Consider the following 25,981-nt stretch of genomic DNA (forward strand, 5'->3'; position numbering starts at 1 on the left):
GACCCGTGAGGGTCTCAAGGCGCTTGAGGAGCTTCCTGAATGTGAGCAGGTCCTGGGTCTGCCGCAGGTGAGTTGGGAGGGTGTTCCAGGTCTTGGCGGCAAGGAAGGAGAAGGATCTGCCGCCGGATGTTGTTCGTAGGATGCGCGGGACGGTGGCGAGGGCGAGGCTGGCGGAGCGGAGAAGGCGGGCGGAGGTGTGGAAGTTGAGTCTGTTGTTCAGGTAGGCTGGTCCGGTGTTGTGAAGTGCTTTGTGTGCGTGGGTGAGGAGCTTGAAGGTGATCCTTTTGTTGCCGGCGAGCCAGTGCAGGTCTCTTAGGTGGGAGGTGATGTGGTTGCGTCAAGGGATATTGAGGATCAGGCGTGCGGAGGCGTTCTAGATTCGTTGTAGCCGTTGTAGGTTTTTGGTCGAGATTCCGGCGTAGAGTGCGCTGCCGTAGTCCAACCTGCTGCTGACCAGGGCTTGGGTCACCGTTCTTCTGGTATCGGTCGGGATCCACTTGTAGATCCTGTGGAGCATACGGAGGGTGTTGTAGCAGGAAGAGGAGACGGCGTTGACCTGCTTCGACATGGAGAGGGAGGAGTCAAGGATGAATCCTAGGTTGCGTGCGTGGTCTGTGGGTGCCGGTGCTGCTCCTAGTGAGGTCGGCCATCAGGAGTCGTCCCAGGCAGAGGGGGTGGGGCCGAGGATGAGGACTTCGGTCTTGTCCGAGTTCAGTTTCAGGCGGCTGTTCCTCATCCACTCGGTGACGGCCTTCATTCCCTCGTGGAGGTTGGTTTGGCACTGTGAAGGTCCTTGGTGAGGGAGAGGATGAGTTGGGTGTCATCGGCGTAGGAGATGATGTTCAGGTCGTGCTGGCGGGCTACTTGTGCGAGGGGGGCCATGTAGATGTTGAACAGGGTCGGGCTGAGGGATGAGCCTTGGGGTACGCCACAGATGATGTCTGTGGCTTCTGATTGGAAGGGTGGGAGGCGGACTCTCTGGGTTCTGCCAGAGAGGAAGGACGTGGTCCAGTCCAGGGCCTTCTTCTGGATTCCGGCTTCTTGGAGACGTGTCTTCAGTGTGCAATGGCAGACCGTGTCGAAGGCAGCTGACAGGTCAAGGAGGATGAGGGCTGAGGTTTTGCCGATGTCAAGTTGGCGCCTGATGTCGTCTGTGGCGGTGATGAGGGCTGTCTCTGTGTTGTGGTTTCTTCTGAATCCGGACTGGGATGGGTCCAATATATTGTCTTCCAGGTGGAGTGTCAGCTGTATGTTGGCGATTTTCTCGATGAACTTCGCCGGGAAAGGGAGCAGGGAGATGGGCCGTACGTTCTTGAGGTCATTGGGGTCTGCCTTGGGTTTCTTGAGGAGGGCGTTGATTTCGGCGTGCTTCCAGCTTTCTGGGATTGTTACTGTGTCGAAGGAGATGTTGATCACCTTCCGTAGTTGGGGTGCGATGGTTGCGTCTGCTTTGTTGAAAACATGGTGCGGGCAGGGGTCGGATGGAGATCCTGAGTGGATGGAGTTCATGACCTTGCGTGTCTCGTCGTCGTTGACGTGAGACCAGGAGGTCAGCTGGTTGGTGCAGGTGGCGATGGGGGTGGGGTCTGTTGTGGTCGGAGCGGACGGGGTGTTGACTGTCGTGGATGTCGGCGATCTTTCGGTGGAAGAAGGTGACCTGTGAGTCACACAGATCTTGCGAGGGCGGGATGTCGTTGGTGTTGGCGCCGGGGTTGGAGAGTTCCTTCACTATGCTTAAGAGCTCTTTGCTGTTGTGTGCGTTGTTATTCAGGCGTGCTGTGAAGGAAGATCTCTTGGCTGTTCTGATGAGGTGGTGGTGTCATGTGGATGGCGTCCTTGTGGGCTGCGTGGTTGTCTGGTGCGCGGTTGTGGAGCCATTTCTTCTCCAGCTTTCGGCATGTCCGTTTGGAGGTCTGGAGTTCTTCGGTGAACCAGGCGGCTTTCTCGCTGGGGTGGTTGATGGAGGGTTTCTTGAGCGGGGCGAGAGTGTTGGCGCAGTCGTCGATCCATTGTCTGAGGTTACGGGCGGCGGCGTCTATGTCGGTGGGGTAGGCGGGTGGGTTCTGGTCGAGGGTGGCGGTCAGCTGGTCTTCGGTAATTTTGCTCCAGCAGCGGCGAGGCAGCTGTTGGGTGCGGTGGTGCGTGATTGGTTTCTTGAAGGTGAAGTGGATGCATCGGTGGTCAGTCCAGTAGAGCTCGGTGGTGTGGTTGGAGGCGATGTGGGTGCTTGTGGAGAAGACGGGGTCGAGCATGTGGCCGGCGGCGTGGGTGGGTTTCGGTGACGAGCTGTTTGAGACCGAGATTGGCGAGGTTGTCGATCAGGGCGGTGGAGTTGGCGTTGTTGTTGTTCTCAAGGTGGAAGTTCAGGTCCCCGAGGAGGATGTAGTCTGTGGAGTAGAGTGCGTGGGTGCTGGCGAGGTCGGCGATGGAGTCGCTGAACCGAGCCCGTGGTCCGGGGGTCTGTAGACAAGTGTTCCTCTGAGTGTGGTGTTGGGGTCGGTTTGGATCCGGAAGTGGAGGTGTTCGGCGGAGTTGAGGCAGTCGTCTGCGAGGGTGTGGACCTGAAGGGTGGACTTGTGGACGATGGCTATTCCTCTTCCGATTCCGTTGGTGCCGTCTCTGCGGGAGATCTTGTAGCCGTCTGGGATGGCTATGGCGATGTCTGGTGCCGAGGAGTCATTCCACCAAGTCTTGGTCAGGAAGGTGACGCCTGGGGCGGAGGAGTCGAGCAGGTCCCAGAGCTCGATGGCGTGTTTGCGTGCGGAGCGAGTGTTGAGGAGTATGCAGCGAAGGTGGTTGGTCCGGTCCTCGGTGGTTTGGTGGTTCTGTCGCAGGTGAAGTTGCAGTTGTAAGAGGAGAAGGGTCCGGGGGTGGGTTTCGGGGCGGCTTGAAAGCAGCGGTGGTCTCGTCCGCTGTTGAGAGCGTGGAGGGTGTTAGCGTCGTATTGGAGTCTGGCGTCATGGCGTGCGCAGGGTCCAGGGGTTCTGGCGCCGGGCGAGGTCCAGGCGCGGACGGGCGCAGACGGGCTTGCCTTTGGCGTGTCCAGGAGGCGGTCGCCATATGAGGGAGGGTCAGCTGGGAGGCGGGAGCGGGGCTGCGAGGGGGCGTGGCCTCACGAGGAGGTGGTGGGAAGCAAGGGATACAAAGAAGAAAAAGGGGGTGTGGGGGGGTGTAGGGCTAACGGCAACGGGGGAATTAACACAAAAAAGAAAAAACAGAAAGTCACAATAAACGGCACAGTACAACCCAGAGAATTACAATAAGCGGCGCAGTGCAAACAGGAAGTCTACTGAGGGAGCGGCAGCCGAGCGGCAGCAGGGACTCCACGGGCGTGAGCTCGCGCTGGGTGGCAGCAGCCGCGAGGCGTCAGCAGGTGGAGCTGGGTGGCAGTCGGGGAGGCGGCTCGACCTGCGGACAGGTCAGTTCTTAGTTCTAACTTATCTTATGTGCGCTCCCTTTGAGCTGCTACATAACTGTCCTCTCAGACTTTTGACCTTAAAAACTGCTTTTCTGGTTGCCATCACCTCTGCTTCCCGGGTGAGTGAACTCCAAGCTCTTTCTTCAAAACCTCCTTTAGTGGCTGTTCATCCGCTCAAGGTTGTCCTTTGAACTGTGAAGTGAAGGGGTTTTATAGAGCGCGTCTGCTGCCCAAGGGCGTCCAAGTGCTGGTAATGGAAGAAAACTCTGAGGAGAGGAAGAAGGAAGAAGGAGGAGGAAGGAGGGGATTGGTAAGAGGGAGCAGGGGGAGTTAGTTTCTGAATAAGAATGTTTTCAATTCCTTGCGGAAGTGTAGAAGGGTAGGGTTGGATCTGAGTGAAAAGGGGAGAGAGTTCCAGAGTTTTGCGGCGTTCAGAGAGAAAGACCTACCTCCTGCTCTAGCTTTTTTAATTCTTGGGACTACAGCGAGAAAGGCATTTGTAGAGCGTAGGGTTTTGCCAGGACAGTAGGGGGAGAGAAGTGAGTGATTCATTTCCGGGCTTGCCCTATAAAATGCTTGATGCGATATGCATAGCGCTTTGAACTTTATTCTATCTCTCACCGGGAGCCAATGGAGAGATCTGATCCCTGCCTTGACTGACTGTCTGCGAGGAATCTGGAGGAGAGTGCAGGCAGCACAGTTCTGAGTTCTTTGCAGTTTTTCCAACACATACTCTGGGGCTCCTAGGTATAGAGCATTGTTGAAGTCAAGCCTAGATTGTACAAGGCCCTGGATAACCACCTGCTTGGCTTCAAAGGGAAGTATTGGCAGGATTTTTTTCAACATTCGGATGATACCAAAGCAGGTTGCAGCTGTTTTTGTTGCCTGAGTGTTTAAAGTGAGTTTAAAACTCGACCTTCCTTTCTTCCCAAAGTGGTTACTTCTTTCCACATTAGCCAAACCATCACTTTGCCCACCTTCTTTATGCCTCCGCATTCTTCTAAGGAGGAAGAGAGGCTCCACCGTCTGTATCCAAAACGTGCGCCTTCATTTTATTTGGATCGCGCATTTTATTTGGATCGGGTGAATGACCAGCTCATTGTTGGCTACGTGGGCGCCAAAAAAGGTCGGGCCGTGCACAAACGGACCATCTCTGGGTGTTTTGATTTGTGTATAAAAGCTTGCTATTCTTTGGCAAAGAAGGAACCTCCAGTGGGACTATGCGCCCATTCCACCAGGGCGACAGCAGCTACCACTGCTTTGGGACGAGGTGTCCCCCTCAATTACATCTGTCAGGCAGCTACGTGGCATCTCTGCACATGTTCACGAGACATTACTGCCTGGACAGCCATGTCTGGAGAGACGACTTCTTTGGCTGTTCTGTTCTCCAGAACTTTCTGGTGTGAACTTGGTTCGCAGACCCACCTCTGGGGTTGGTATTGTTGGGGTATCTATTCTAAGGTAAGGAATCTATAACTAATTGTCTCTTTTAGATGAGCAAGTTACTTACCTTTGGTAAGGATACATCTGTAAGAGACATAGATTAGTTATAGATTCCATACCACCCCACCTATTTTCCCTATTCTGCGAACTGACTTCTAGGGTTAAGGACTGTTTTTCATGGCGCTAGTTTTGTGCACCAGTGGTCAGTGTCTTGCATGACTCTGTACTTCTGGCGTGGAAAGTCGTGTACAGAACTGACGTCCGTGCGCTACGGCGGCGTTTAAGTAGATACCATGACGTCATTCCGGCGACCACAACACCAACAGCGAACGCGGAGTCAACCAATGCCACCTTTCGACACGCAGGGGGACTGCTGATGAAAAAATTCTCCGGATCCAGTCTGACGACTGGGGGTAATTCTAAGGTAAGGAATCTATAACTAATCTATGTCTCTTACAGATATTTTGATACCGAAGGTAAGTAACTTGTTTATTAGGATTTTATTCGCATTTATTTATTTATGTTGCTAACATGCTGTTTGTTTGCTCTATTAAAACATATTTCTGTTGTAGTTTTCATACAAATATTTTCTTTATTTTGCAGCAATATTTTTTGACTGTGCTTTGTAACGGGTGCATTATGTAATATGCTGTTTGTCTTCTATAACATGCAGAAGGGAAAGTTATCTGTGTTATATTTATTTTCCAAAACATTTCTTTGGTTCATGATGTGTAATAATAAATATGCTGTAAATTGATGTTTTCAGTGTGCTGGGTGTAAATGTATTGTGGATAAAATTTACTTTTGGTAGTGTGCAATTTTTTTTTACTACCTACAGTTGTAGGCACTTGAACTTTGAACCCTAGTTTCAAAGTCTGCATCATTCTCCCTTTATTTTGCAGATTTATTTTTTTTGATTTCACAATTTTTTTATTGGTTGTTTTCAAAACAGAACAAAAATATACAAAAACATACATTAAGAAAGCATAGGCGACAATGGTAAGCACAGGTGATTTGGTAGCGAATACAATAAGTAAATAAATGGAAAACTATCTGTAAAGAGAGTGACAATCACATAAAATCTGAGTAAATTAAGTAAATTAAGACTAAAACAAAAATACAGCAATAAGTGAAGGCAGCATAATAACAGTCATTAACTTCATATATAGCATCTACACAGGAGTGGTGGCCTTGGTATACAGATAACGACCCTCCCAGGGTAAGGTTACCAAGAGCAGACGAATAAGTTACTGAATAGACTTGGTAGTAGTTATATACGGTCCTATGGGCGTGAAAGGACAGGAAGTGTGGCGAGGAATCACGGGGGCTTATGTAAGTTGAAGTAATTGTCGAGGGAGGTCCACATTTATCTGTGAGGGGGGCGCCATGGGGTGTTTTGGAGTGAGATATTGTCAGCACCTCTCAGGTTTGTGATCCAATTTAGCCAACATTTAAAGGAGGCCTTGCGGGTATCTTTCCAGTTATTCAGGATTATTTTCACGCCAGCAGTGAACATAAGGTCGAGTAAGGACCCGTCATCCTCCGATAACGGAACAGCTCTAGTAAAGCCCATCACTAAGGTAGAAAACTCTCTGGTAGGGGAGAAGGAGAAAACCTTTGCAATGAATGCAAATATTTTGTCCCAGAAGGCCGTAACACATACACAGCTTAGTAATAGGTGTTCAAGGTCGCCATCTTTCTCGTTACAGTTCCAGCATGTGGCGTTGTCTCTAATATTATGTGAAAAGAGACGTGCCGGTGTCCAGAAGGCTTTGTGGAGAAGCCAAAACTTCATCTGGGAAAGTGTAGGGCTTATTTTGTGTCTCGTGGTTGATTCCCATGTTTTGGAGCACTCCCCTTCTGAAATTGGTATAGATGAATATGCTTCCCAGAACAGCCGGAGCTCTTTGTTGAGATTGGAATGCTGTGGGCGAAGTGTTTTGTAAAGTCTGGAGACCTGGTGGCCCAACTATTAAAGGCGTCTAAGTAGCTTGAAAGGGAGGGAGGCTTTTGGACAGTTTTGCTTTAGAGATTGCCGTTTTAATATTCAAAAAGTTATAAAATTCTGTTGCTTCTAGACCATATTTGGTTTGGAGTTCTTTAAAAGAGAGCGGGTAGTTATTACAGAACAGTTGGTATGGGAGAATATACCTTTATTGATACAAATCTCATTGTGAAGAGATTTCCCCTTGTATTTTATTGAGTGGTTGTGCCATAACGACTCCCATTCAGAACACCTTACATGGTTAGGCAGGAGTTTGTCAATTTTTAGGAGAGCAAATCTTGTATTTTTGAAAATGGGAATTGAGCAGCTGGTCGTATTCGTTTTAGCCGTGAGGATGGATGCTGGAGCCAGATTTTTAATTAGGGCTTTCTCAACAGTAAGCCATACAGGAACGTATTCCGCTGGCGGTGTCAGCCAGTAAGAACCTTGCTTGGCAAGGAAGGCAATCTGGTATAGTTTGAAGTCCGCTAGATTAACCCCACCCAGGGATTTATCGAGGCGTAGTTTTATTAGGCTAATTCTAGCCTTTTTCCCTTCCCACATTAATTTAGAAAGAAGATTGTCTAATTTGTGGTGGAAGTCTTGGGACAAGGTGAGAGGGAGCATCGTAATGAGATAATTGACTATGTGGGAGATCATCATTTTAATGGTCTCGACCCTTCCCCACCAAGTTATAAAACGAGGGGACCAGCCATCCAATTGTGATTTAATTTTGTTTAGAGTGACAGATTCATTGTGGTGAAGTGTTTAGAGAAGGGAGCTGCCGAATTCGATTCCCAGGTATTTAATAAAGCCCGTTTGCCATGTGAGGCCTGAGGCGCCGAGCATGTCTCTGGTACCATAAACGTTTAGATGCTTCACTTCTGACTTATCACGATTTAGTTTGTAGCCGGAGTGTACCGAGTATCTTTCAATGGTAGTCATGAGAGCTTCTATGGAGGTCTCTGGATTCTCTGTCGCTACTAGAATGTCATCAGCGTATGCAGCTAGTTTCACCTGTGTGTCCCCGAAGCTCACTCCCGCTATGTCTTTATTTTGTTTTATGTCTGATAGAAGAGGTTCGAGGGCCAGGAGAAACAGGGCCGGAGATAGAGGGCAACCTTGCCTGGTGCCCTGTTGTAGACGAAATTAGTCTGAAAGGGTACCGTTGATGGCGAGTCTAGCAGATGGCGAAGAATAGAGGGCCATTACCATGTTGTTGTAGGAGTTCCCTAGGTTAAAGGCTGTCATGCAATGATGTAAAAAGGGCCAAGAGACTCTATCAAACGCTTTTTCAGTGTCGAGGGTTATGGCTACCATTGGGGTGAGTGTTATTTTGGCTTTCTCTAGGATATGGCATAGAAGCCTTGTGTTGTCATTGGACATACGATGTTTTAAAAACCCCACCTGGGAATTACTGATTAATTTGGGAAGAATGGCATTGAGTCTGCTCGCTAGAATTTTTGCATAGATTTTGCAATCAAGATTTATAAGCGGAATGGGACGATAATTTTTAGGTGGGGGGGGGTCTTTACCCTCCTTCGGGATAACAATTATAGTGGCTTCGCCCATTGATTCCGAAACACTACCAGAAGAGGCCATTGAGTTGAAGAGTTTTAGGAGCATGGGGGCGAGTGACTTATCAAATGCTTTGTAGAAATTCGCAGAAAACCCATCCAGACCTGGGGCTTTGTTGCTTTTAAGTGACTTAATAGAGGTCAGGATTTCTGTATCTTTGATGGGGGATCCTAATGCAGTATTATCTTCTTCAGAGAGTTTGGGTAGATTCAAGGCATCTAGGTATTTATTGCAAGCATCCAGGTCAAATGACATCTTGTTCTTGTAGAGGTCTTCGTAAAAGCACTTGAAAGTGTCAACAATTTTCCCTTGTTTGGTGTGTGTGTTATTAGCAGAATCTTTGATTGATGTTATAGTGAGCAATTTTTGTCAGTGTTTAAGATAGGATGCAAGGAGTTTCCCAGCTCTATTCCCTTAGCAGAGTTTCAGGGCTTTGAACTTGTTAACCCAAACACCTGCGCGTCTGCTTGCAATGGTGTTATATTCGTATTTCTTTTTGATCAATTGCTCTAAAACAAGTTTGTTGTCTAGGTCAGTTGAATGGGTGTTTTCTAGGGACTTGATGTCTTTTTCGAGTCTATCAAGATCCAGATTTAGTGTTTTATTGGTCCTTGCTCTGATGCCAATAATTATCCCTCTTATTGTGGCTTTTAGGGCGTCCCAGACTGTGGAGGTGTGCATATCATGGGAGTCATTCAGTGAGATGTATTCATTTATGGCGTTTTCTATTAATTGTTTGTTTACAGGGTCAGATAGGATTTCGTCATTAAAACGCCAGCGTTTTGGGGGTAAAATCGAGAGGGAGCCCGCAAGCTTGGCGCTGATGTTTTTTTCATCCTTGTTCTGTAGTATACGGTTTCTTTGCTCAAATAAAACATATTTCTACTCTAGTTTATCTATATATATAAATAGTTTCTTTATTCTGCGCAACATGGGTTTTGTGCGTGCTGTATAAGGTGCATGTTCTTTAATATGCTGTTTGACTTTTATAACACCCAGTACTAATAGTCATCTGTGTTATACTTACTATTTAGGTCACACTATATTGCTTTTCTTTGCGGTGTCATAAATATGCAGTTACAGTATTTATACACTTTTAATACCTAAAACTCATTTGTATCGCATGCATTTTTTGCCATCCACACTGTATATCAGCCTTACGTAGGATTACACAGTTTTTAAACTATATACTGTAAATGTGCGCTCACTTATTTATATAAACAATTTTAAACTTTAAACTACTGCTTAATTTCAGCTGGGGTTTTCCTGTACACACCACAGCACTTAATAAGTAACACATGCTCTTATAATGCAAATATCATCCAAAAGTATTGATTGAAGTGCTTTTAAATATCACCACTTAAATCCATAATACATTTACGTACGCACAAAGTAAATAAAATATTTGCCCAGGATCACAGGATATCGGGGCCACAGCAAAACTTCAACTTTAATCCCCAACCTCAAATTCGGCACCTTTCTCTCTTACGCCACATCCACTCCACAATAACCTTTGTCTCACACATTCTGTTCCTTCTTTACAGCACATTCATTTACCTTTCTCACCTGATCCCTTCCTTCTTTTCTTCTGTTACTCCCTCTCGCACTTTTTTCCTTTTAACATTTCCTCCTTCTCTCTTCCACTCCTTTCCTAATTTCTCCGCACACTCTCCCTCACTCACTCCTATTCTGTCTCTTTGCCACTCATTCCACACTTTCTCTCCTCTCATTCTCCTCCTCTTCGCATCTGTTTTACACCCACCCTCTCTCATACAACACCACACCACTCGCTCTACGCAACACCAATCTACTCTACGCAGCGTCACTCCACTCTATGCAACACCACTCCATTATATGCAGTGCCACTCAGCTTTACTCTACACTGCTCTGCTTTACTCCACTCATGCTGCTTAACTCCACTCCATGCTGCTTTACTCCACTCAACGCCACTTTGCTTTACCCCACTCATCACCCTGCTTTACTCCACTCAACTCCACTCTACTTACTCCAATCCACTCAACTCCACTCAGCTTCACTTGAATCATCTTAACTCCACTCTGCTTACTCCACTCAATTCCACTCTGCTTACTCCACTCAGCCTTACTACACTCCACTCCGCTTTACTCTTCTCCACTTTACTCCACTCCGCTTTTCTCTGCTCACCTGAATGCCACTCTGCTTTACTCCACACCGCTCTGCTTTACTCCATGCCACTAAGTTCTTCTTTACTCCACTCTGCATTACTCCATGTTACTCTGCTATACTCTACTCAGCTTTACTCCATGCCACTCTAATTTACTCCCCTACAATTAACAGCACTCTTCTTTACTTCACTCCATTCAACGCCACTCTGCTTTACAGAACTTCACTCCGCGCCACTCTACTTTACTCCACTTTTCTTTACTCCACACCACTCTGCTTTACTCCATACCACTCTGCTTTACTCTACTCTCTTTACTCCACTCTGCTTTACTCCACTCTTCTCAACACTACTCTGCTTTACTCCACTTCACTGAACGCAAATCTGCTTTACTCCACTTTGCTTTACTCCACTCCACGCCACTACAATTTACTCCACTCCTATCAACGGCACTCTGCTTTGCTTCAATCCACTCTGCTTTACTCCACTCAACACCAGTCGGCTTTACTCCACTCTCCTTAACTCCACTCTACTCCACTCCACACCACCCTACTTTACTCCACTCTGCTTAACTCCACTCCACTCCGCTTTACCCCACGCCGCTCCACTTTATGGATTCAGGAGTAGCGTGGTCTCGCGGAAAAAGTGCTTCAAGACATCATCATGGGTAGCAAGCGCTATATAAATGCAAACCTTTTTCCTCTTCTATCCCTCCACTATCCTTTCTCAATTGAAATGAGTGACTAACATAACCACCACTCAAATTACTTTCATATTTAACTATACTAATTCACAGCTAAACGTTTATGGGTTCTGGAGTAGCGTACTGCTGGCCAAAAAAGTGCTTCGACACCTCATCAGGGGTAGCAAACGCTATCTAAATGCAACCTTTACCCCTCTTTTATCGCTCCACTATCCTTCTCAATCCAAATAACAGACGAACATATCCACTACTCAAATTGCTTTCATATTTCACTACACTAATTCACCGCTAATGCTTTATGCTTTCCAGAGTAGCGTGCTGCTTGCCAAAAAAGCACTTTGATGGCTTGTCTGGGGTACTATGCGCTATATAAATGCAATTACAATACAATACTTTACTACATGCTACTCTTCTTTACTCCACTCCCTTCAATGCTGCTCTGCTCCATGCCACTGGTCTTTACAACCACTCTGCTTTACTCCACTCAGCTCTACTCTGCTTTACTCCACAACACTCTCCTTTACTCCATGCCACTCTGCTTTACTCCACTACACTGAACACACTCTACTTTACTCAACTCTGCTTTACCCGTCTCTGCTTAACTCTACTCTGCTTTACGCCACTCTGCTTTGCTCAACTCTCCTTTGCTCAACTCCACACTGCCTTACTCCACTCCAATCCACTCTACTTTACTCCACGCCAATCCACTCTACTTTACTCCACCCCACTCTACTTTACTCTGACACTCTGCTTTACTCACCTCTAAGTAATGCAACTCTGCTTACTCCACTACACTGTGCTGTACTATACTACACTCTGCTTTACTACACTACACTCACCTTTACTCCACTCACCTCAATGCCACTCTGCCCTACTCCGAGCCACTCTGCTTTACTCCACTCAATACCACTCTATTTTACTCCGCTCAACTCCACTTTACTTTACTCCACTCCGCTCAACTCCACTTTACTTTACTCCACTCTGCTCTACTCCACGCCACTTCGCTCAAGGCCACTCTACTTTACTCCATGCCACTCTGCATTACTCCATGCCACTCTGCTTTACTCCACATCACTCTGCTTTACTCCACTGCACTCTGCTCAATGCCACTCTGCTTTACTCCACTCTACTAAAATCCACTCAAGACCTCTGCTTTCTTTTTTTAGTACTCATTGGGGGAAAATTGACTTTACTCCTCTCCGCTCAACTCCACTTTACTTTACTCCACTCTGCTCTACTCCAAGCCACTCTACTTTACTCCATGCCACTCTGCATTACTCCATGCAACTCTGCTTTACTCCACATCACTCTGCTTTACTCCACTGCACTCTGCTCAATGCCACTCTACTTTACTCCACTCTACTAAAATCCACTCAAGGCCTCTGCTTTACTCCAAGTTTTTTTTAATGTATTTTTTTAGTACTCATTGGGGGAAAATGTGCGCACAGTTATTTATGTAAACAATTTTAGCCTTTAAACTAGTGCTTACTCTAAGCCAGGTTTTTACAGTGCGCACCACCCCCACTTAATAATTAGCACATACTCGTATAATAAAAAATAAATCACCCCAAGGAATTGAAGTGATTTTAAATAGCACCTCTTGAGCACACAATACATTTATGTACATACAAAGTAAATACAATGTTTGGGCCCATTTAAACTTTAATCCCCAACCATAGAATCGTCTTCTTTCTCCCTTACGCCACATCCACTCCACAATGACCTTTCTCTCACACAGTCTGTTCCTTCTTTACAGCACATTAATGTACCTATCTCACCTGATCCTTCCTTCTTTTCTGCTCTTAACCCTTCACACTTTTTTCCTTTTAACATTTTCTCCTTCTCTCTTCCACTCCTTTCCTAATGTCTCCCCACTCTCGACCTCACTTACTCCTATTCCGTCTGACTCTTAGTCATTCTTTCCACACCTTTTCTCTTTCTCCCGTTCTCCTCCTCTTCCCTTCTCATCTGTTTTACCACCTCCTTCTCTCTTACACTCCGCTCCCTGGGACACTTTTCACAGTGAAATTAACTGTATTTAAACTAGTCCTTAATTTTAGCCTGGGTTTTCCAGTGCACACCACGGCACTTAATAGCGAAAAAATCACCCAAAGTATTGAAAGTAATTTTAAATAACACCACATAATACTATAATACATTTTCTTACAACCAAAATAAATAAAATATTTTGTCTCTTTGGTTAAATGTTTTTTTTTCATATTTAATGTACAACACTTTTATGTGTGGCTGGGATGGCCTTTTAAGTCAACAGTGCACACATGGCATTCTTTCTTTTGTTTTCAAAACTCAAGCATCCTATTTCCCACTTGCATCAGAAGGCCTTTTGATAATTACCAGCATCGCCATCTTTTCTATATGGTTAATTTGCGCCCAGACAGTAAACAGAAAATGTGATTTTACCACATATTGTTTCATTTCACAGTTTGCTGTGAACTATCAGCCAATGGGCTAAATTATTTCCTTGCTGGATACATTAACATCCTGCTTTCAAAACACAATTTCATTTTACTATAGGTTTCTGCAAAATGTTTGTACCATCCTTACTGCAAATATGTTTATTTAACCCAAAGATATTACACTTTTTTTAAACATCACTGAAGGACATAATACATTTTCATACAGACAAAAAACATTACAGGATTTTCCCAAACACACATGCGGTTAGGCCACGCCATGTTTCTTGTTGTAGGCTGCACAACATGTGTTTTTGCTTATGCAACCCGTGACACTGCAGAGTAGGTACTTTTTGGATATTTAGAGGTGTGTAACATGCGGTTTGTTTTAAACAATTTTAGCCTTTAAATTAGTGCTTAATTTGAACCATGGTTTTCTGGTGCACATCACGGCTATTAATTACTAACACCTGCTTTTATAGCAAAAAAATCACCCAAACATAGTAAAGTGAATATAAATAGCAGCAGCTAAGGCCATAACATATGTCTTTACATATAAGGAAGCTAATTTATTTGCCCAGGATCACGGGATGTTGGGACCACGGCAATACTCGAACTTTAATTCCCAGCTTCAAAGATGGCACCTTTCTCCCTTTATTTTGCCAATTTATTTTCGTCCTTGTTCTGTAATATACTGTTTCTTTGCTAATATAAAACTTATTTCTACTCTAGTTTAGCTATATATATATTTTTTTTTTATTTTGCGCAGTGTTGATTTTGTGCGAGCTGTATAATGTGCTTCTTCTATAATATGCTGTTTGTCTTTTATAACACCCAGTAATAAAATGTAGGTTACACTATATATTGATTTTCTGTGTGTTGTTTTATAAATATGCAATTACATTATTTTTACACTTTAATACCCATAACATATTTGTGTTGCAAATCCATATGAATCTTTTAGCCACATGTGGTACTGCACCCTGCAGCAATGCTATAGGTCTTGCATTTGTAAGAGTTAGAGCTATTGGCGATAAAAATTATGATTTTTTTTACTTTTGATTTTTTAGACCAATGGCAATAGCACTATGCAAATATAATTACTCAACTGCAAATAAAAAAATAAAAGTAAAAAACTCATTCTCAACACCAACAGCCGGGTCTGGTGGCTCAGTGGACTAATGCATCCACTGCAGGGGCCTGTGTTCAACCTCATGGTCACAGGTTCATATCCCGGCGGGTCCACTCAGCCTTTCATCCATTTGAGGTCTATTAAATGAGTACCATTGAGTTGGGTAACAGTACACATCTGTTATTTCAGCGCCAAGATGCCCCGTTGCTGGGGTGAACGTGCGCTTTACACAAATACACATGTTATGTTATAACTTTAACAAATTCAAGACCTGTTGCATTGCAAATGCTTGTTTATTTAGCTAATGGTGCCTGTGCTGCCCAGCCAGATCCCCACCTGACCAGAACTGTCCATGCCGGTGTGTAAGCCGGCACCTTCCTGCCTGCTCCATCAGAGCAAGGAGTTTGCCCACAATAACAGGGAGTTGGAGGGCACTCCGCAATGTGGGTGGTACCAGGCATGCCCCACTCACCCCCACCAAATCTCACGCCCCCCCATCTATATGCTTCGGGATCCCAGCAATGGGTCCGTCTTTGGAACACGGCGACCGGGAACACACAGAGGAGGGATACCGTTTTCAGTTCACTTACCTACGGAGACTCTTAACCAAGAACCAGCCTTAAAACTTTAAACATTCGGATCCCCTCCCGGTACGGTTAAACACCCACACGTGTTTAGTCTCTTTTTGGAGCAAACGAGCAACATTGTTTTTAATATACCAACACAGCTGTGTGAAACACAGCTTTAAACCCGGAACCAGGGTTCTCTGCTCATTGAATATATTGACAGACCCGTCAATATCTTTACAGGATATTTCTATCAACTCGTATTCATTTTCGCATCAACCCATAGATGCCTGGGTCTCTATACCAGCCCTGAAGAGTCGTGTTGACTCCACTTTAACACGATGAAACACGTGTCGGCTGATTGTGGATCCAATAAAACATCGTTTTGAAAAAAGAACACGAACATAGAGATCTGCTGCTTTCTGCTACTTTATTGTCACTTTTGGTTTTATGTTTCACACTGTTTTGTGGTTGCGAGAGCTTTGCTGTTTACAGTTTATGGTAATCCTTTCGATTGTCTTGGAACGGTTTTAGGGTCATTCCGTTCGCCCTTAACGCACCACGCATTAGAACTCATCTCCCCACAGAGTGTAACGTATACTCTAGGTAGAGCACCATCATCTGAAACTCCTACAAACCCTATCAGTTGCTATCCCAGCAATGGGGTCCCAGGATCCCTTCATTCATGCTTTCGCACTTGGGGGGTTGAGGGGTTCAGGGGGGCAGGGATGGGGTTGGGGGTAGAAAACCCTTTAAGGAGGGGGCCCCACACCTCCCCAAATATAAGTAATTCGGGGTCGTGACTCTTGGGATCCCCGTACCCCTTCCTTGACGTGACTTGTCAAGATTCGCTCGAGAGATGATTGTTCTGTTTTCTTGATTGACCAGACCCTGTTGATCCAAGTATGACGGCACAGAGATATTCACACTTATGAGGCGAGGCGTCACGTTTAAAAGCCTTCGTGTTGTTTCTTATTGACTCACGGGTTACAGGCGAATGGTGGCATTTATTTTCTACGTTTAAGTGGCAGAAAACATAAGCCAAGTTAATTGGGGACATCACTTTACTGGAAAAACCCGATCCATCTGCTTCACTCCGGTGAGCCATTATTTTAATTATGTGCGTATGAAAGGTGCCTGGTTCCGCATATACTCTTTTCCACTTGTTGTTGAAATTTAATGTGATGACTTAAGAAGAAATCAGTTCTCATTTGAATGTTCTCACTCTGACATCGAACTCGTATTTCATGTGTATTTGTGTAACCTCACACTCAGAACCCTGCTTCCCTCCCTCTACCTTCCCCCTGGGCCTCTCTCCTGACGCTAACACACGGTTTGCAAACTGTTGTCTTTCAATTTCACAGCTCAGCTGGAGGCCAGCCTCGGAACGTTTTACGCGCCAACGAAACCCCTTTCCGACACCACCGTGCTGGAGTACCGAGACCCAATCAGCAGATACGCAAGACGCTTCTTCCACCACCTGCTCAGGTGACTGACAGATAAAAGCTGTGGCGAAATTGCAAGCACTGCTCATTTTCAAGTAGTTCTTCTTGTCTGACGTTGTGTTTTCTGTGGTGCGTCTTTCTTGAAGGAAAGAGTCTACTCCTGGGAGGGCAAGTCAACTAATGTTGATTAATTCGGCACTTCATTTCCCTTAAGTGTACTTCAGGGCTCTTCTATCATCAATACAATAACATTCGACGATTTCCCATATTTCAGCGCACTTTAATAGAGATGAATGAGGCTCTTCTCCAACTCTGACAGCTAGAAGAGTTTGCCAGAAGCAACGTAGTTTCACAATGAGTTCACAGCCTTTGAACCATAATTATACAAATTCACATAAAACACCTTTTTACAGCTCTTGCACAATCTTTAGTTAGCAGGGGCTGAAATATTACAGCTATAGTAAGTTACTTTGGCCTGATTTAGAGTTTGATGGTTACCCTATCACAAACGTAACAGATGCCCATTCCGCCTTATTGGAAGTGCATAATATTTTATGGAAATCGTAATAAAAGGTGCACAGGCCCTCCGGGAATTTTGTGATAGAATAGTCCTTGGTCAAATTCGAAATCAGGGCTTTTGTGTCTTTTAACTCATGTTTGGAACGAGGCCCGGTTCTAGGGGGTCGGCCAGGCCCATACAAGGAAGATCTTGGCCCACCCTAAGCCATTTGGAATTGGAAAAGCAAGTCCACATACATGGACCGACTTTCCTAAATCAGACTTTGGTTTGTTTTCTACCAAAGGTAGAAACAAGTCTCTCCACTTCCCTGAATACCATTTATAAGTATGCAGAACTGAAAGCACTCACAAGGACAGGAATCTCTTTAATGTGTACAGAGAATGGTCTTCTGCAAATGGCAAGGTTTGATAAATCAGGTTGTTACAGCAGCAATTCAGTAAATGGGACACAACGAAATATAATATGAGACGTGGGACACAAACAAGTTCAACCGCTAGAGAGATATGAGCGTGACTGACATGAGAAAACACATTTGAAGAAGGGGAGAATTTTCAAGACAGGAGGAAGAACTGAAGTAAAACTCTGAGACAATAGAAATTACGAGACTGGGCAAAAGGATACTGAAGGTCATAAAATAACGGGGAATTTATAGACTAAGAGAGGGGGAAATAGTGCAGAGGTGATGTAAATGAAAAAAATCAGAGCAACTAAGGAGAGAGAGAGATGGTAAAAACAGATGGAAAACTTAGAGGGGAAGGATTAGAGGGAGAATGATAAAGGGGGGATTCAATTAGCTTGAGGGATTTGTAGAATGAAAGCAAGGCAGGTGAGACTAAAAATGAAATGTGGGTATGAAAGATTGACAGATATATATATAAATATAAAACATCCAGTAAATGCGCTGATGCAAATGCAGGTGAAATACAAGTATAAAGAAAGGAGAGAGAGGGATAAACACTAGCAGAAGGAGTGAAGAGCTGTTCATATAGATAGGCTGAAGTTGACATGATTTCCTGCAACATGTTTAGCATATTTAGATCATGCTCCTTCTGCACAGTATAAAAGCCAACAAGTACCAAGCTGTGTTAGACCCCAAGACATCACATTCAGAGAGACTTCTGTGAGGCAACCGAAATGGTCCATGAAAGACGGGGATGTGTCTAGCTACTGAACGCCTCAGATTTAACAGGGAGTCTTCCAACTACCTAAGGGTGGACAGAAGCCTGAGAAAATATCAGGTTGTCCAGGAAGGTTAGTGATACGAAGGTAAGCAAGAACATCTGGGGTGAAACTGAGAAGGAGATTAAGCAACTTGAGGATAAGCATGTGCCTCAGGGGCCTAAGGTGAGAAAGAGCTTTATTGATCAATGTCCTTGGGAAGGAACCTCTGCGCACTTGAGCATGGCCAGGAGCCACAGGTAAATGATAGTGAGCAGGGGATTTGGCACCCCAGGCAGGCATGAGCTATTAGGACAAGCAGGAGCCTTGAAGACATCATAAGAGTGAGCAAGGTGTCGGACAACCAAGAGTGAGCATGAACCTCAGGAACCTGAGAATGAGCTTGAGTCTCAGGTACCTAAACTGAGCAATTCACCTGAAGCATATGTCCTCCCCCATTGCCCTCTGTGAGAATTGAGGTTGAGCAGGATCTTCAGTCACTCTGGTGTGTGACAGTGCATCTCATGTCCTTATGGTGAGCAGTACATCAAAGGAGCTAAACGCAAATATAGGTTCTCTTACAGGGGATACTCATCAAAGTCATAAACTCTGAATAGTCCCACCCTTGTGCGCGGATTCCAGAGCATTTATACATATATATTAATGTATGTTTAACCCAAATCTAGTAGGCAATACTGTGAAATATGCTATATATATATATTTCTCCAGTATTAGGGGTGTCTTTCATAGATTCACATGCTTGAATATTCCCCGTCGTCGAAGTGGGAGTCCCACGGTATATAAAAAATAGCAATAATGCTAATATAACATAAATGATAATATCATATAATAATAAAATAGAGATAATACACTGTAAAAACCTCTACAATGGTAACTTCCATAGGAAGACAGTATAAGAGAAAAAACTCATTTGTAACATATCAGTGTCATTATGTTGGTCCAAACTGCAGCCAATCAGGCTCACGCACCCTCTAGAACCTTCTCCTCAGAAGCTCAAGCCCTCAGATTTTCTACCGCACGTCGTGTGAAGGGAGTCTCCCTGAGCTCTGCTCAGTTTTCTTCAAAGTTTGTCTCTTCAACTTATTTTTCCAAGAATGTCAAGTAAGAAGTCCTTGTTTAGAGCTTGCTCTTCATGTGGGAAACTACGTTTGTTTGAGAAGGACCCCCACCAAAAGTGTATTTACTGCCTGTACCCTGACCACAAGGTGGATGAATGTAAAATCTGTAGAGCTCTTCCTTCTAAGACTCTCAGAGACAGGGAAGGTCGCCTTCTTATATGGTTGAAGCGCCTCCAAGATAAAGAAGATGTTCTGTCAGACGCAGTAAGTCTTCAGTCAGGCTGTTCCACTGTTCCTTCCAAGCGTGGGAGTGTTCAAGACTTGCCTTCGCCTTTTCTTCAGAAAAAGAAAAAGCTGGCCTTGCCTGTGGCACAATCTTCACATTCTATGCCTTCAGTGTCAACGCCCACGAGACCTGGCTCTCAGGCGTCTTGCCCAGGCTCTATCAGTATTCTGACAGTCCTGACACCCAGGTCGTCGACGGGCTCGTCGACGACCGTTCCGTCCACAAGATTGGCTTTGCTGTCTTCGTCGACGACCTCTGTGACGACGACGTCTGCTTCCTCGTCGTCGACGACGGTGATGTCGACATCCTCGACGTCGACGAGAACTACGATCCCGTCGACGATCCCTATTGTCTCGTCGGCGACGAAGTTGCCGTCGACGAAGAAAACCTCTTCGACGTCGAAGAATTCATCGTCGACGAAGGTCCCGTCGACGTCGGCCTCTCCGTCGACCACCTCGTCGACGTCGGCATCGTCGGCGAAGAAGGCAACGATGGTTCCGACGACGAGAGCCCCGTCGACGTCGAGTGCTCCGTCGACCAGCTCCATGACGACGGAGTCGTCGTCGAAAAAGGCGACGCCGGTTCCGTCGACGAAGGTACCGTCGACGAAGGTACCGTCGACGAAGGTACCGTCGACGAAAGTATCGTCGACGAAGATACCGTCGACGAAGACACCGTCGACGAGGCTTCCGTCTCCTCAGATTCCAGCAAAGACGGCTCCGTCGACGCACGTTCCGTCGACGACGATACCGTCGACGACGAATCCCTCAGTGGGCCCTATCTCGTCGACGATGGCGATTTCTTCAGCGGCATGTTCAGGATCCTCGTCAGGATCGGGTTCTTTTGCCACCATGCCTCTGGTACCACTGCCTTCCTTGACCTCTGGCAGGGATTCTTCTATGCAGCTGCCGCCTCCTGATCTTCAATTACCCTCGCCTTTGATGGCAACTGATCACGAGACTGGATCTATGGGGGAAGATGATGACGATGAAGCTCACAGTCCATCAGAATTGATTATAAAATGTCAAGACTCCAGTTCTGACCAGGAGGACGTGGAGGAAGTGGTCCAACCGGATGACCAAATTGTCCAGTTGCCTATGGCATCTTTTCCAGTTTCTTTGTTTTCAAACCTCCAGCATATGCTGGATGACTACAACAGAAGGTTTCCGCCTACCCCTCAGGGTACTCCAAGCCACGCTCCGGCGGAGGACTCCGGCCCTGCCACCCATCCACAGTCTTTGGAGCAGCCTGTTTTGACAGAGCTTCCCCGCCCTCACCCCCCTCTTCTTCCGCAACCTGGTGCGCACGGGGTGGATGAGTCGGACAGTGAAGAAGGGGAATTACACCAGGATACTGACGATGATCAGGATCCAGATATGGCGGATTACGACGACTATCGGATACAGACACCTTCTCCGCAACAGCCAGAGGCGGGTGATGCGCCTACCATTGATACAGCAAGCTTCCATGTGCTAATGAATAAAGCGGCAGACCGTTTTAAATTGCCGAGAGAACAACGGCAAGAAGATTGCTTTCTCTACGATTTCAAAAACAAACCATACAAACAAATTCACACCATACCAATCATAGAATTTGTATGGAAAGAAGGGATAAGAATTATGCATTCTCCTAACTCCTTGCCGGCACAAGTCCCTCGCCTGGAAAAGAAGTACAAGGCTCCTGCGGGTTCACCTGCTTGTTTGCTGTCGCATCCCAAACCGGACTCGGTTGTCACACAGGCGGCACAGCGACGATCCCGTAATCCGGCGACTCCTCTCACTACTCCACCTAATAGAGAGGGTCGACGTTTGGACGCCATTGGGAAGAAATTTTCCACCATGTCCTCTACATCGGTACGCGCTGCAAATGCGTTGGCCATTCTAGGTCGCTTCGACAGGCAAATGTGGTCGGACATTTCCGCATTCGTTTCTCTAATTCCAGAAGCGTCCAGAGCGGAAGCCCAGCAAGTTCTCCAGGATGGCATGAGGGCGTCAGAGGAAATGATTGACTGCGCGATTGATGTGGCGAGTACGGGATTTCGCATCCTCGCCAGTGCTGCGGCTCTCCGCCGCCAGGGCTGGCTTAAATCCACTTCTTTCCGGCAAGAAGTCCAGTCGAAGATACTCGACATGCCCTATGACGGTGAATCTCTTTTTGGCGCTCACATTGACGAGGCGCTTGAGTCAATTAAAAAGGACACCGATACAGCAAAATCGCTAGTCTCCTTACAATTTAAGAAGCAGCCCTTTCGTGGCGCCCGTGGAAGAGGTTCATCTTCCACGAATTTTCGAGGAGGACACACTCAGTACCGCCAATTCAACCAAGGCAATCAACGTTACTCCTCTCAACAGTCTAATCGCCAAAATCAGTCACGACCCTATAAAGGAAAACCTACTTATAGGGGTGCCAACAACAAACGCCAGTGACTCTCATGTCACGCAAGGAGTTGGAGGGAGAATCTCGCAGTTTTATTCCCAATGGTCTCTGATAACATCGGACCAATGGGTATTGGACATTGTTCGCAAGGGTCATGCCTTGGAGTTCACAGAGATTCCTCCTCATTCTCCGCCATCAGGCCCGCCACCTCCCCATTTTCTAGAATTGCAACATCAAGTTCGTCTTCTCATTCTAAAAGGTGCAGTCGAAGTGGTTCCTATATCACAACAAGGGACAGGTTTCTACTCACGTTTTTTCCTCATTGCCAAGAAGACGGGAGAGTGGCGGCCTATACTGGATTTGAGGGCGCTCAATTTCTTTCTGAAACAGCAGTCTTTCCGCATGCTCACATTGTCAGAAGTCTTGCGGCTTCTCTGCAGCGGAGATTTCCTGTCCACGATAGATCTGCAAGACGCCTATTTTCATGTGCCGATTCTGCAACAACATCGCCAATTTCTGAGGTTCAAGGTGGGCACTGTCCATTACCAATTCAAGGTGCTGCCTTTCGGCCTGCGTTCGGCACCTCGTGTTTTCACGAAGGTCCTGGCCCCAGTCATGGCTTTTCTACGTCTTCAAGGAGTGCAGATTTTTCCTTATCTGGACGATTGCCTTCTGAAATCTCCGTCTCCTCTTCAGCTGGCTCACGACACAAGTCTCTGCCTGCGGACTTTCGAGTCACTGGGGTTGACCATCAACGTGGACAAGTCACACTTAACACCATCACAAAGAAGGAACTTCCTGGGTGCCATTCTCGACACGGAATTATCAAAAGCCTTCGTTTCCCAAGAACGACAGGTGAAAATAGTACGTCTGGTCACCCTCATCCGTTCAAAACAGTCAGTTTCTGTGCGCATGTTGAAGTCCTTTCTGGGGATGGCGTCGTCCTGCATCGCTCTGCTTCCGAACTGCAGGCTCCGCACTCGCCCTATTCAGGAGGAACTAGACCTGCAATGGCGCCAAGTATCAGGATCCTTCAACGATCTAGTGAGAGTCTCGTCTCGCATGAAAGACAGTCTCCTTTGGTGGAGAGAACCATCCAACCTAAACGAAGGAGTTTCCTTTCTGGCCCTTCCTCCGGATCTGACACTGACCACAGATGCATCCATGGAGGGTTGGGGAGCTCATCTCCTAGACCTTTCAATCAAAGGGAAGTGGACACCGTCACAACGAACATGGCATATCAACAGATTGGAGCTGCTGGCGATCTTCCTTGCTCTCAGATCTTTTCTGCCAGTAGTGCAAGGAGAGTCCGTGCTGGTTCAAACGGACAACACAACCAGCATGCACTACATGAACAAACAGGGCGGCACAAGATCTCAGCCCTTGTCTCGGCTAGCTCAGAAGATCTGGAACTGGGCTCTTCATCATCGAATCTCCCTGACGGCGGTCCATCTGCCGGGGGTTTCAAACATCCTAGCGGATTCGTTGAGCAGGTCCACATCGTCTACCCACGAGTGGGAGCTTCATCAACAAACTCTGGACATGGTGTTCCGCCGTTGGGGTCGTCCCCTGATGGACCTTTTTGCCACTCCACTGAATCGGAAGTGCCCCGCCTTTGCGAGCTGGCATCCTCATCCGGGGTCCAGCGGCAACGCCCTTCTCATGGACTGGAGCGGCCTGTTCGCCTATGCGTTTCCTCCCATACCATTGGTGCCGAGGACGTTGTGGAAGATGCGCAGGCAACCCTGCCACTTGATACTGATCGCACCTCGTTGGCCCAGACAGGCTTGGTTCTCAGAACTTCTTCTGTTGTCCCAATGCACGCCCATTCGTCTGCATCCACGTCCAGATCTTCTGTCCATGGACGAGGGCCAAGTCTGCCATCCAGACCCGACCACTCTTCAGTTATGGGCATGGAACCTGAATTCCTCGAATTCGCGAATTTAGAGATGCCCCAGGAATGCAGAGAGATTCTGGCTTCTGCTAGAGCTTCCTCAACGGTTCAAACGTACAAACTAAAGTGGAAACGGTTTTGCCATTGGTGCGCAGAAGCAAATGTCCACCCACTCACTTCTGCCCCAGAACAGCTGTTGCCCTTCTTTCTAAGCCTTGCTCAGTCTGGCCTCTCTCATGCCACCTTGAGGGTCTTTCTGGCAGCTATTTCACGTTTCAGGCATGATGGCTCAACCTCTCTCTGCTCATCCAGAATTATCAGACAATTCTTTAAAGGTCTCTTCAGGAAGTTTCCTCCTATCAGACGCCCGCCTCCGGCATGGCAGCTCAACGTGGTGTTGTCACAGCTCATGAAGCCTCCTTTTGAGCCAATCCACAGAGCAGACAACAAGTTTCTTACCTGGAAGGTCGTTTTGCTTTTGGCCCTAACGTCTTCTCGCCGTGTCAGCGATCTTCATGCTTTCACAATCAAGCCTCCTTATTTGCAATTCAAGCCAGATGGGGTGTCTCTTCGGACCAATCCCTTTTTTTTTTTGCCAAAAGTGCCTACAGATTTCCATCTGAACGAACCTGTCTTCTTGAAGACTTTCTTTCCGAATCCACAGTCTCCGGCAGAACAACGCCTTCATTCCTTAGACATCAGCCGTTGTCTAAAGTTTTACATTTCAAGAACTGCCCCCTTCCGCAAATCAGATCAGCTTTTTGTAGCATATGGAAGAATGCGAAGGGGACATTCAGTGACAAAACAGACACTTGCAAGATGGCTCTCAGCAGCCATATCCTACTGTCACCAACAAGCTGGCAAGCCTTTACAGGGTCCTGTGAAGGCACATTCGACGAGAGCGATGGCGTCCTCCACCGCCTTGTTTGCCGGAGTGCCTCTGCACCAGATTTGCCGGGCGGCAACGTGGTCGAATAGGCACACCTTTACCAGACATTACTGTTTGGATTCCATCAACGAGGCGGATACCGCAGTGGGGCAAGCAGTGCTTCGCCATCTCTTTAAATAAGGTGAGCCTCTGTTCCCTCCTCCTTTCTCTTCTGTGATTGCTATATGCTTTTAAGCTATGTGTTTACTTCTTGTGAAGATGCTTGCAATCCCAGTGCTAAGGAGTTACTGCTATCTATTCTATTCAAGCATGTGAATCTATGAAAGACACCCCTAATACTGGAGAAGAACTATTGTTACTTACCTGTAAACAGGTGGTTCTCCAGTATTGGTGTCTTTCATAGATTCACATGCGACCCACCCTTCCTCCCCTCAGAGGCTCTCTTCTCCTCATACGCTATTGTTACTAGTGCTACGAAAATCTGAGGGCTTGAGCTTCTGAGGAGAAGGTTCTAGAGGGTGCGTGAGCCTGATTGGCTGCAGTTTGGACCAACATAATGACACTGATATGTTACAAATGAGTTTTTTCTCTTATACTGTCTTCCTATGGAAGTTACCATTGTAGAGGTTTTTACAGTGTATTATCTCTATTTTATTATTATATGATATTATCATTTATGTTATATTAGCATTATTGCTATTTTTTATATACCGTGGGACTCCCACTTCGACGACGGGGAATATTCAAGCATGTGAATCTATGAAAGACACCAATACTGGAGAACCACCTGTTTACAGGTAAGTAACAATAGTTCATATATATATATATATCATATTTCACAGTATTGCCTACTGGCAATACTGTGAAATATGCTATATATATATATATATATATACATATATATATATATATATATATATATATGTATATATATATATATATATATATATATATAT

At 46.2% G+C, this 25,981-nt stretch overlaps 1 protein-coding gene across 13 annotated transcripts in view; it reads left to right on the forward strand.

Moving 5' to 3' along the window:
- WDPCP (WD repeat containing planar cell polarity effector) overlaps positions 1–25,981 on the forward strand; it is a 2,510,630-nt gene that overhangs the window by 1,146,257 nt on the left and 1,338,392 nt on the right. For all 13 annotated transcript variants that reach the window (XM_078649441.1, XM_078649443.1, XM_078649444.1 and 10 more), the window contains one exon: positions 16,743–16,866. In XM_078649441.1, coding sequence (XP_078505567.1) covers positions 16,743–16,866 — 124 coding nt within the window. The remainder of the gene's footprint in view (positions 1–16,742; positions 16,867–25,981) is intronic.

This window comes from Lissotriton helveticus, chromosome 6, assembly GCF_964261635.1.
Source record: "Lissotriton helveticus chromosome 6, aLisHel1.1, whole genome shotgun sequence".
Taxonomy (NCBI): Eukaryota; Metazoa; Chordata; class Amphibia; order Caudata; family Salamandridae; genus Lissotriton; species Lissotriton helveticus.